This window comes from Notolepis coatsorum, assembly GCF_963971535.1.
Source record: "Notolepis coatsorum genome assembly, chromosome: 5".
NCBI lineage: Eukaryota > Metazoa > Chordata > Actinopteri > Aulopiformes > Paralepididae > Notolepis > Notolepis coatsorum.
Window position 1 is genome coordinate 51,685,547 of NC_140169.1, and position 12,786 is coordinate 51,698,332.

The 12,786-nt window shown below is 45.6% G+C and overlaps 1 protein-coding gene across 1 annotated transcript in view; it reads right to left on the bottom strand.

The window, feature by feature from the left end:
- Positions 1-12,786, bottom strand: part of LOC311228181 (uncharacterized protein) — a gene marked incomplete at its 3' end in the record, with an annotated part of 120,858 nt that overhangs the window by 82,987 nt on the left and 25,085 nt on the right. Inside the window, exon 3 of the mRNA XM_084314093.1 lies at positions 6,207-6,252. Within this exon, the coding sequence (XP_084170219.1) occupies positions 6,207-6,252 (46 nt within the window). The remainder of the gene's footprint in view (positions 1-6,206; positions 6,253-12,786) is intronic.

The window sequence follows — 12,786 nt, forward strand, 5'->3', positions numbered from 1 at the left end:
TGCGGGTTTCTTCCTGTTACTGTCATGCAAGACGTCCAAGTGGGCTCCGACACACCGACTACACCTCTTCTTCAAGCGGCACTCGGCTGCCATATGGCTGCGCGCACAGCGGTAACAGCGGCGGTTGGACTTTATCCATTGACTCACCTCGTCGGCGGTCATCTTCTTGAACGTGTCACAGTGTGACAGCCAATGTTCTTTCTCGCAGTACTGGCATACAATCTTCCACTTCTCTTTCGTCGAGGGGGTGCTGTGGTTCTTGTTACGCGGTACTGATTCGGCTTGGTGCATGACGGTCACCAGCCTGCGGTTATCGTTGGATCTCCGAGGTCCCTCTCTGGGGCTTGGTCCACTCCGCACAAACGTATCCAGTCGTAGGCTGCTGACTTCTCTCGCGAGGAAGTCGGCCAGGTCTAGGAGGGATGGCTCGGGACCGTTGGGATCACGGTGGTCTCTTTGCCGCCTGAAGCGCTCTTGTCGGGCGGGAGGAAGCTTCTCTAATATCCTTTCAACATTAGAGTTAGCGTACAGTTCGTGCCTACCCTTTTCCTTTTGTGCCCCCAGCATCCCTACCAGGGATTGTACCTTGATAGAGAGGTCATCCAATGAGCGATTGTCTGTGGCTGGGGGAAGACGGTCAATATTCCTTATCTCTTGTATCACGTAGTCCCATATGCGTCCATAACGTTGGTCGAGGGCTACTAGAGCCGCGGTGTATGGGGTACTTGAGTTGGAATATGCCAGCGCTATATTATGCGCTCTGGGCACCTTCAGGTGCTTGAGGAGGATAGCATATTTGTACGTCTCATCGGGGACATCGGACATCATAGTCTCTAAGCACATTCGTAGTTCCGTGTACTGTGCTCTGTCCTCGTGTGTGAAATCCGGGAACGTCGGTGTGCCAAGGTACAATGTCATGGATGGCTGGCACATCGGTGAGCGTTGGGGGAGAGGCCTCCTGGGCGAGTCTCCCCGTACGTGTCGTCGTGGGCTGGTACTTGGTGGGTACCAAAGCCCGGGTACCCAGGTGCTGTTCCTCGGGGCTGGCGGTGCGTCAAACTCACCCTTGAGTTGAGTCGGGGGTCTGTAATGCAGGGCCTCGGGGGTAAAGTCTGGGCTGTACTGGACCTCCTGGTCCTGTGGAGTACGATGCTGCTGGTGGGCTTGACTTTCTTCCTCTTCCTCTTCCTCTTCCTCTTCCTCTGCTAGGTCTTCTAGATCTTGCAGTCGTCTATTCTGTCTCTCGGCGGCATAGGCCGGTTCTTCCCGGTTGCTGGGTCTCGCATGGACCGGTCGGGGAGGGGGTTCGGAGACGTGTATAGGCTCTTTCTGTTGGCCGGGCTCCGGGTCGCTTGGTCGGGTAGGGGAAGGTGCCCTAGACCCTTGTCTTGACGATGCCCTGGAGCTCCGTGCGGAGAAAGGGGGAGTCGCCCTGGCAATCAGTTGCTCCATTATCTGCGCTTGTAGTCGGTCGCGCTCGGCTTCGCGCTTGATGTGAGCGAGGTCGCGCTCTGCTTCGTGCTGGGCTTGGGCTGCGTCGCGCTGTGCATTGGCGGCGTCGCGCTGTGCATCGGCGGCGGCGCGCTGGGCATCGGCGCGGTCTCTTTCAATATTCTCTTCCGTCTGGAGGCGTCTGGTCTCCAGGCGTATGCGGTCGTCTTCACTCCTTTGCTGCGCCTGGAAGCGCTCTCGCTGGGTCGCAGAGTGTTCGCGTTCACTAAGGGCTTGCGCTAGGAGTTGCGCGTGAAGGCGCTCTCTTTGGTCTGCAGATTGTTCGCGCTCACTCAGTTGTTGAGCCTGCAGGCGTTCTCTTTCCATGGTAGAGTGTTCGCGCTCACTTAGCTGTTGCGCCCGGAGGCGCTCTTGTTCCATGGAAGAATGTTCGCGCTCGCTAAGCGTCTGTGCTTGGAGTCGATCGCGTTCAGTGGAGGCTGCCAGGGTGGCGATGAATGCCTGCGCCAGCATCTTGTCCGCCTCGCTGGGGGAAGACACTGATGGAGGTGATCGGCTTCTGACAGTGCTCGTTGGAGATCCGTTCTCCTGGCGCGCTCCGAGGAGGTCTATCTCCTGGGTGCGCTTCTCTTCTGGTAGTGGGTCGGGTTCCGTCCCTGGAGCGCTTTCTTTATCCTGGAGCTCTCCAGGGACCGTCCCGTTGACGTCGTCGGGGGGTATAGTCATGTCATGTCCCTCCTGGTCCCCCCCGTGAGCTTGGTCAGTTACGTTAGAACCCACTAGGGTCTCTACTGGCAAGGTCGCCTGGTCGGTAGGGTTTGACATGCTTTTACTATCCGCTTTTTCCGCATTTAACGTCTGTATAAAGCTAGGTAGTAGACTGGCAGCGTAGTCCTCTAGGTAAGGAGGTGGCTGCCGTCTGCGCTGCGGGCGTTCTAGCTTAGGAGAGCCGTTTGTGGAGTGTTCACCGCTGGCCATGGTTAATATCAATATTATATTTAGATATTACACTGGTTACCCTCCGGCTCGAAGGACCAATTGTAACTGAGGGGTACAATTCCCTGACTGTATTGAGAGTATGGTATCATTAAACCACTACTGAGTTATGTACTTTAATTACTGGCCATACAGTACACAGGTATATATGATGAACACCCACACAATAACACGGCTTAACAAAGAAAGTCCTGTTTGGAATATTTATTAGAAGAGCAGCAATATTAGATTACAGTATTGAGAATTAGGGTCGCGCTTGTATGGCGAAGAATGTGCATGAATAGGTCAAGAGCGTAAGTCCATGAGCATATTACGATGGGGATAATTAATACCACCTGTAGCATAAGAATTATATAAGGCACACTCGTAGGTCAGCTGGAGATACTAAGGGGGTTCCCTCCGGTTGTAAGCCAGCAGGGGAGAGGAATTGTCGGGAGCAAAAGTCTGGATCAACGAGGAATAAAGAGACTCCAGGTACAGGAGACGGTGCAATAATCCCTTGGTCCTTAGACAAAGCAACAGCTATACTCCGGTATGCACTGCAGCATGGATGAAAGCTAGCCAGCCTCCGGGTCCTAGAGGCGGGCTCGACGGGGCTCCTCACAGGGTAAATCCCACACGGTAGTGGGGGTAGACGGTTCTCTGCTCCAGCAGCCACAGTACCAAAGCAATATAATCCAGCCGAAAAGGGCTCTGCATTCGTCGGTGTAGGTTATCCAGTGTACATATCCACACGGTTCTCGTCTAGGGCTCCTCGGATGGCGGCACAAGGTTAGGCCGCCCAGCCTGGATAAGCGCACTAGCTCGGTACGATGAAACGGTGGTAGTGCTGGTCACTGTAGAACGGTAGCCGCACGATACACTATACATAATAGACTATTACTTTATAATAGAATAAGTCGAACTCGACGATACAGCGTTAAACTCTGACACTTTAGCTATCAATTCGCACGCGGTCTCAAGGCTCTATTTTAGGGCAAAACGGGCCCACTTCACAGCACGTTGTATCGTGGTGAAGGCTTCAACTTGTTGGGGTAACATAACTGCTGTATCCACCTGCAACGTATTTATACGTAAAATGAATAATCGAGTGCCAACCTCATTTCTGTCTCGTATTACTGCGCAAACCTGGGCATGTTGAGACATGTCTTAGCGGTGACTTTGAACTAGACATTGGGGGTATGGCCGTGGCGCCTAGGGGGTCGCTGTCCAATAGGAGAACGAATATTATGGTCTGGCCTGTACCTAGGTAAAGGGATATTCCGTGTATATGTACAAAGAATATACAAGGGATATCAGACGATATACAAACATTATACAATATATCTCAAGTAATAAATATATATATTCGGTTTAATCTGACCCTTTGTAACACTTACTGTATTTCAAGTGTGCTACTATAATATTATGATACGGCCATGATTGATGCATGTTCTTCACTTACTGTATTTCAAGTGTGCTGCTATAATATTATGATACAGCCATGATGCATGTTCTTCACTTACTGTATTTCAAGTGTGCTACTATAATATTATGATACAGCCATGATGCATGTTCTTCACTTACTGTATTTCAAGTGTGCTACTATAATATTATGATACAGCCATGATGCATGTTCTTCACTTACTGTATTTCAAGTGTGCTACTATAATATTATGACACAGCCATGATGCATGTTCTTCACTTACTGTATTTCAAGTGTGCTACTATAATATTATGATACAGCCATGATGCATGTTCTTCACTTACTGTATTTCAAGTGTGCTACTATAATATTATGATACAGCCATGATGCATGTTCTTCACTTACTGTATTTCAAGTGTGCTACTATAATATTATGATACAGCCATGATGCATGTTCTTCACTTACTGTATTTCAAGTGTGCTACTATAATATTATGATACAGCCATGATGCATGTTCTTCACTTACTGTATTTCAAGTGTGCTACTATAATATTATGATACGGCCATGATGCATGTTCTTCACTTACTGTATTTCAAGTGTGCTACTATAATATTATGGCAGGTGTACTTTGGTAGAAAATCCTTCTCAGAATTGTCTCTATAAATGTTGATTTATTTTGCACATAATCTCACACACATGCAAAAACTGTTTTGCACATATTCATTTAGTTTGAGAGTTACTGAGATTAAATCAGTTTGAATATGGCTACCAATGATGTCATTGTGTTATTAATTATAGCTGCATGAAATGATAAGGTAGCAGCCCCTTTAAGACAAGGTGTTGTGTTGATTACAGCTCAGTGAAATGATAAGGTAGCAGTCCCTATAAGACAAGGTGTTGTGTTAATTACAGCTCAGTGAAATGATAAAGTAACAGTCCCTATAAGACAAGGTGTTAATTACAGCTCAGTGAAATGCTAAGGTAACAGTCCCTATAAGACAAGGTGTTGTGTTAATTACAGCTCAGTGAAATGATAAGGTAACAGTCCCTATAAGACAAGGTGTTGTGTTAATTACAGCTCAGTGAAATGATAAGGTAGCAGTCCCTATAAGACAAGGTGTTGTGTTAATTACAGCTCAGTGAAATGATAAGGTAACAGTCCCTATAAGATAAGGTGTTGTGTTAATTACAGCTCAGTGAAATGATAAGGTAACAGTCCCTATAAGATAAGGTGTTGTGTTAATTACAGCTCAGTGAGATGATAAGGTAGCAGTCCCTATAAGACAAGGTGTTGTGTTAATTACAGCTCAGTGAAATGATAAGGTAACAGTCCCTATAAGACAAGGTGTTGTGTTAATTACAGCTCAGTGAAATGATAAGGTAACAGTCCCTATAAGACAAGGTGTTGTGTTGATTACAGATCAATTAAATGATAAAGTAAGTAACAGTCCCTATAAGACAAGGTGTTGCTATTCTATTATCGACATCATTTCATGGAGCTGTAATTAACACAACACAAGGATTCAATGTCTCAGATGACATCACTGGTGGCCATATTCAAACTTATTTACTCTCAATAACTGTCAAACTAAATGAACATGTTTATAGTTTTGGGATGTGTCTGAGATTATGTGCAAAACAAGTATCGGTATTATATTTGGGTGAAGTGCCCCTTTAAGATCTCACCAACATAACTTCACGAGGAAAAGGAGGAAAAGTTGTGTGAAATGGTTTTAGATTCAACTAGATTTACAAAACACCTTTGACACAACTGACCATGAATATGACATCAATAAGTATTTCAATCAATCCTTTTTGAAAATAGAAAAAGCCACTGATAAAATTGCAAGCAATGCAAACTATGCTGTTTTATATCAATATAGGCTACAACATTTGTTTCGCCACTAGTATTACATTTTATTGGAGGGGGGGGGGGTTACCGGAAGCTTGGTGCGTCTGGCTAGAGCTTATATGAAATGTTTATAGAAATTCTGCTCCAAGTTGTATTAAATAGGTCTCAATAAATCTTACATTTTATTTGTTGAAACCTGCAGATACCCTGCAATAACATCAATTGCACTCTTTTGCCTTACTAATTATTCATATATCGCTGTCAAGTTGAAAACCCATAGGTTTATGCATATTCTTCCTTGTTCCATTGCTTACTGAAATATGACCAATGCGTTTTGACTGGTAGCTGAAGTTATGCATGGAAAAGCAAATACATTTTCCCAGGATTCCCGGGATAGTGTGATTCTGTTCCCGGGAAAGAAAATTTCCTATTTCTGGGGGAAATATTCATTGTTGCCTCTAAAATAAAATGTAAATAAATATCCATTCATCAGACCAACCATCCCGTTTCACTCTGATGTGAGTCAGCAGCTCTTCAGCGCGGACCTGAGACAAGAGAGAGGACATGAAGACACTAGATTACATACAAATACCTTTTGTTTGTTTGAAAATGCTTTATACTCATTAACTCATTCAGCGCCATCGCTTAATGCGCTAGAACGCCATCGCTTTAATGAACGGGGAGACTGTGAGATTTGCGAGTGCTTAAAATATATCTTATATTATAGCTATGGGTCTAGTACACCCGTCGATTGTCAGTGAGTTGCTTCCAGTCAACATGCACAAAACAGATTGTTTTTTCATCTGTACATTTCCGTTTTATACCGTTTTGAATATGAGTATAGTTTTGGTGATTCTTAGTAATCCCAGGAAAAGACGCGATAATAGCCCTTTTCGTGGAATACACTAAACGCGTTGTCATTTTTCGCCTGATTATCTAATCTTCCTGAAATCAATGCTAGATTATCATTATTATCATTCCTCATGCATCCATGAAATGGCCCTCGTAGCACGGCGCTCCCCCCGCCACCTAGTTGCCCTTTATCTGGCACTTTATCTGGCCCTGGCAGCACATCACCCCCACCCTCATCCACCTCCACTGGCTTCCAGTCAAGTTCCGCATCACCTTCAAACTCCTGCTCCTCACCTACAAGTCCCTCCATGCCCTCGCCCCCGATACCTGTCTGATCTCCTCCACCAGCACACTCCATCCCGGAACCTACGATCCTCTGATCTAGGTCTCCTCTCCATCCCTCGCACCAGGTTGCGGACTTTTGGCGACAGAGCCTTCAGCGTGGCGTCCCCTACCCTCTGGAACTCTCTCCCCCCCCCGAAATCCGCAACGCCCCAACCCTGGACACCTTTAAAACCGCTCTAAAAACACATCTCTTCACCAAGGCTTTTCCCCATCAGTTAGTTTAGATTAGATTAGGTCCATTATCCCCTACTTTCCCTCATCCCCCCTTCCCCCCCCCCCCTATTTTCCTTGCCCTATTTTTGTCCTGATTGTGAAGCGACCGTGGGTTCTATGAAAGGCGCTATATAAATTTGATCTATTATTATTATTATTATTATTATTATTATTATTATTATTATTATTATTATTATTATTATTATTATTATTATTATTATTATTATTATTATTATTATTATTATTATTTAAAAGTTTAACTGAGATCGGAATAAAGAAGTTTTTAAACCTATTTAGTCTAGAGCGTGGAACTCTAAACCTCCTCCCAGAGGGCAGTAGCTCATACTCGTCATGTAAGACATATGATGTAAGACATGGGAGGGGTCCGAGACTATTCTATTGGCTTGCCGTAGATTAGCCTGTTCAAAAATAGACTGCAGGGATGGGTGACCTTTCACCCCTATGATCTTCCATGCAGTCTGCATCAGACGGACCAGTTTGGACTTTATTTGTAATACCGTATCTGATGAGACTCTCTAATACAGATTGGTAGAAAAGTAACATACATTTTTTATTTACACCATCTAAGGCGACGTAGAAAGTGCAGTCGTTGTTGTAGTCTGCTACACAGGCTATCTACATGGGTGTTCCAGGTTAGTGTGTTATCGACAAAAATCCCAAGATATTTATATGAAGAGACCTGCGAGATGGACTGTGTGTGGATGACCACAGGCCTGTGGTCCCCAACACCTCTGGGGTCAAACACCATCTCCTCAGTCTTCTTAACATTTAAAACCAGACAGTTATTGTCGCACCAGTTTACAAACCTCTGGATTTCCAAATAATAGTCAGCTAGGTCACTGTCATTCTTAATTAGAGCAAAAATGGCAGTGTCATCAGAACATTTTATGAAGCGGTTGTTAGGATAGATGCTTCTGCACTCGTTTGTATATAAGGTAAAAAGCACAGGTGAACTTACTTACTATACCCTGGGGAGCTGCAGTGCTCAGGGTTCTAGATTCTGAAAGAGTGCCGTTAACACTGACCCGCTGTGTACGGTTAGTTAAAAAGGAATGATACCATTTTATAATGAGGGGGTGGACATTAAGCCCATTCAGCTTCTCAATTAACTAGAGACAGTAGGATTGTCGCCAGCTCAGCTACTCATGGGCAGGAGGCCACGTGATAAGCTGCCTGCTGCTCGTGAGCTATTGCACCAAGAGGATGTGACCCCCACAAAGTCAAGCGTCTGCTGGACACGAGCAAAGACATTCAAAAGTTCGACTACGACCAAAAGAGAGCAGGCAATTCTCGTGTTGCCCTTCAGCCTGGGGATGAGGTTAGGATGCGGCCGCATCCTGGCAACGACAAGTGGTCCCCTGGAGTAACAGTGAAACCCCACAGTGCTCCGCGCTCCTATGTTGTGGACTGTGGGGATAGAGAGTACCGCCGCAACAGTCAACAGCTTCGCGTGAGCACTCCAGCCGCTAACCATCCTCGCCGCTGGGTACAGGAAGAACCGTGGACTGAAACATTAGGCCCACCCGCCGAGGAGTTAACACCTCCAGCTCTTCCTGGAATACCCCACTCCCCACCCAAACCGCCTCCGAGCCCCACCCGAGCCCAGCCACCTGGACTGAATGTTACTAGGCGGGGCCGAGTTTAAATTAATTTCGCTTTTAATTAATTTTGTTTTTAATTTAAAATAACAAACAAGCTGTTTTGATTTAAAAAAAAAAGTTTGGAGTGGAAATTCATGTATGTGTTATTGTGTATTGTTTTTGCTAAAAGAAGGGAGATGTAACATACATGTTATCTCACTACACCACGCTTTCTGCATCCGTCGCCTCCCAACGGAGTTGCCGTAGGTCGCGACAGTCAATCAGAAATAAACAACATGTCTACAAGCTAAGTCGTGTATAACAAGCTATCATTACACCTGGGTAAAACAGAGTCCATTCTCTTCGGTTCAAACAACAAACTCAGCAAGACCGACGGCTTCTCAGTTACAGTGGGTGACAATATTGTCACAAGGAAAGATGAAATTACATACCTGGGTTCCATCCTAGAGGCAAATCTTTCCTGTGAAAAAATGGCATCCAATGTAATAAAAAAAGTCAACCAACGAACTAGATTCTTGTACCGGATCTCCTCTCTGGTAAACAAGAATACCCTGAAGACTCTGGCAGGAGCACTCATTCAAGGGTACTACGACTATGCTTGCACATCATGGTACCAAAGCACCTCAAAGGCGCTAAAAACTAAATTACAAACATCTCAAAACAAACTGGTCAGACTACTGCTTGACCTTACTCCTAGAACCCACCTCACCCCTGCCCACTTTGACAACCTAGGATGGCTTAGAGTAGACGACAGAGTACAGCAACTTGCAATGGGCCTGGTCTACAAGATACACTACACGACTAAGGTACCCATGTACATGTCAAAATACTTCCCAAAGGTCAGTGAATACCACGACCACAACACCAGAGGGAGCTCCACAAATCATGTTAAACCCAGATTCGGCTCAAACAAGGGACTAAACACGTTTCGCAATTATGCCACATCAATGTGGAACGCCCTACCCACAGCTGTAAAGGAATGTGAATCACTACCCACTTTTAAAACCACTCTCAAGGAGCACCTACGGGAGACTGCAATTCAAAACTGGCCCCTGTAAATGTCCTAACCCAACCCCCTCCAATGTACAGTAAATGTCCTAACCCAGTAATACACGAGACCCTCTTCTTGGGACCAAGTAAGGTTTCGTCGATAATCCAATGTACAGTTACCCCCCCCGCCTACACAACCCCCCCCCCCCCCCCCAACCACCTCCAATGTACAGTTCCCCACCCCACCCCACCTACCCACCCCCCCCCCCCCCCCCCCACCCAACCACCTCCAATGTACAGTCCCCCCCCCCACCCCACCCCCACCCCCCCCCCCCCCCCCACCCAACCACCTCCAATGTAAGTTCCCCACCCACCGACCACCCCCCCCCCCCCCCACCCAACCACCTCCAATGTACAGTTCCCCCCCCCCCCCCCACCTACCCACCCCCCCCACCCCACCTACCAACCTCCTCCAATGTACAGTTTCTTCGTCAAATGTATATACTCTCTTGTTTAGACTCTTCTTGTATCACAAAACAGTACTGTGTTTGTAAATCTGGTATGTCATAAATGTATAGATGTAGCAGTACTGTCTATCTGTATGTCATGTATGTCATATATGTTATGATGAATTGAAAATGGGGGACCCTGATGTAAACAAGACGAAAGTCTTTCTCTGGTCTGCATCCCCTTAACAATTGTTTACTGTTAATAAAGTTTTCAATCAATCAATCAAACAATTTAAAACCAATAATGAATCGATCAGAGCTTCCGACACGGCGGTATGGTCACTTTTCCATGACCATCCCCGGATTCCTAGAGATAATGCGGTGCGTGAATAATACACACACACACCTTTATGCTTATAGCAGACTTAACTTACATATCAACATTATCGGGCCAGCCTCAGTAAATACTATCAAACTCCACTATCAAACTTTCCAAAGACCAGAGATGAAATGGGACGAGCGCTCGCGCGCACACACACACAGACACACACACATTTACGCTTATAGCAGACTTAATGATTTTAGAATATTTCAGCTAATAAAGTTAAATCAACTATTCATTCCGTTTTCATAATGTAATGTTTGGCTACTTGAGAGGGAGCGAGAGAGAGACAGAGACAGCTCCGAACATTATTATATATTATTATATATTATATAACATTCTGAGGAGCGCGCGCTGGACTTAAAGGTGACATGCATTATAAATGTCATTTTTCAGTCTCTAGCATTGTATTATAGTAATAGGAGTTAGTATCAATGTGTTTTTGTGTCTAAATACCATATTGGCGGATTGCTCTGATTCAGCTCAGAGCATTTCCTGCTAGATTGAATCAGGTCATCCCGATTTGAAGGCCTGAGTGATGTCACTTGGGCTCTGGGTAGCGCACAGTGATGCGATTGGCTCTGTGGTTGGAGCTAATGCCCGCCCACAATCTACCTAGACTAGACAGCGAGTGGAAACCACTTCCTCATACTGCGGCAGAGTCAAATCCGACACCTCTGCATACACTCTGGAGGGAGAGAGAGAGAGAGAGATAGAGAGGGAGAGACAGAGAGAGAGAGACCACTGTGCAAACACACGCGCAGGTCCCCCCCCCCCATTTGGGAGCACAAGCTGCCGCGCGGTGAAAGAAAGAAAAAAAGAAGAAAGGGAGAGAGGGAGGGAGAGAGGGGCCTTATCAATAACGGCCTGTCTCTTTTCTCTCTCTCTCTCTCTCTCTCTCTCTCTCTCTCTCTCTCTCTCTCTCTCTCTCTCTCTCTCTCTCTCTCTCTCTCTCTCTCTCTCTCTCTCTCTCTATCATTCTCTATCATTCTCTATCATTCTCTCTCTCTCTATCTCTCTCTTTCTCTATCATTCTGTGTGTGTCTCTCTCTATCACTCTCTCTCTATCACTCTCTCTCTCTCTATGATTCTCTCTCTATCATTCTGTCTCTCTCTCTCTATCTCTATCATTCTCTCTCTCAATTCAATTCAATTCAAATGGCTTTATTGGCATGACGTATTCCTTCTCTCTCTCTCTCTCTCTCTCTCTCTCTCTCTCTCTCTCTCTCTCTCTCTCTCTCTCTCTCTCTCTCTCTCTCTCTCTCTCTCTCTCTCTCTCTCTCTCTCTCTCTCTCTCTCTCTCTCCCTCTGTCTACCAGTCGCAGACTGTGTGGGCTGACTGTCACTCAAAGTGCTTATGGGCGGAGCCAGGCCATAACAGCTTGAAATCCTGAGGCTGAAAAATGATGGTTTTGAGTACTTGATTAGAAATATAAAAAATATATATAAATAGCAACGCATGTCCCCTTAATATATTGCGCACTGCTGCCAGTCAGGCTCGTATAGTTGTATGCCTGATTCAGATACAATTTAAAGGAAAACTCCAAAATGTTAGGAAATTAGCTTATTTGCCATCTACCCTTGAGTTAGACAAGAAGATGCATACCTTTTTCTTCTCTGTGCATGCAGTAGGAGTAGGAAGACGATGGGAACTAGGCTAATGGAGGAACCTACTTCCAGTGACTGACGCTAAGCTAGGCTAACGGTGCACGTCTTCCTACTCCTACTGCATGCACAGAGAAAAAAAATGTATGTATCTTAACACTCCAACATTTTGGGAACCCTGGAGTTAGACAAGAAGATACATACCTTTTTCTTCTCTGTGCATGCAGTAGGAATAGGAAGACGTTTGGAACTAGGCTAATGGAGGAACCTACTTCCAGTGACTGACGCTAAGCTAGGCTAACGGTGTGTGTCTTCCTACTCCTACTGCATGCACAGAGAAGAAAAAGGGTACGTATCTTCTTGTCTAACTCCAGGGTAGATGCCAAATATGCTAATTTCCCAAAATGTTGGAGTTTTCCTTTAACACAAACTGTTCCAAAGATACTGGGCCCGTTGTCTCGGAATTCATTTAGGTGAGTCTCGTCTCGCCATCGATACTGCGCCCCCCCCCCCCCCCCCCGAAATGTAACCCCTCCCCTCGACATTGTAGTTATTTGTATGACTGTTTTTCCCCCACAGTCTATCCAATCTAACAAGAATGAACCCATTTACAAGTCGTAT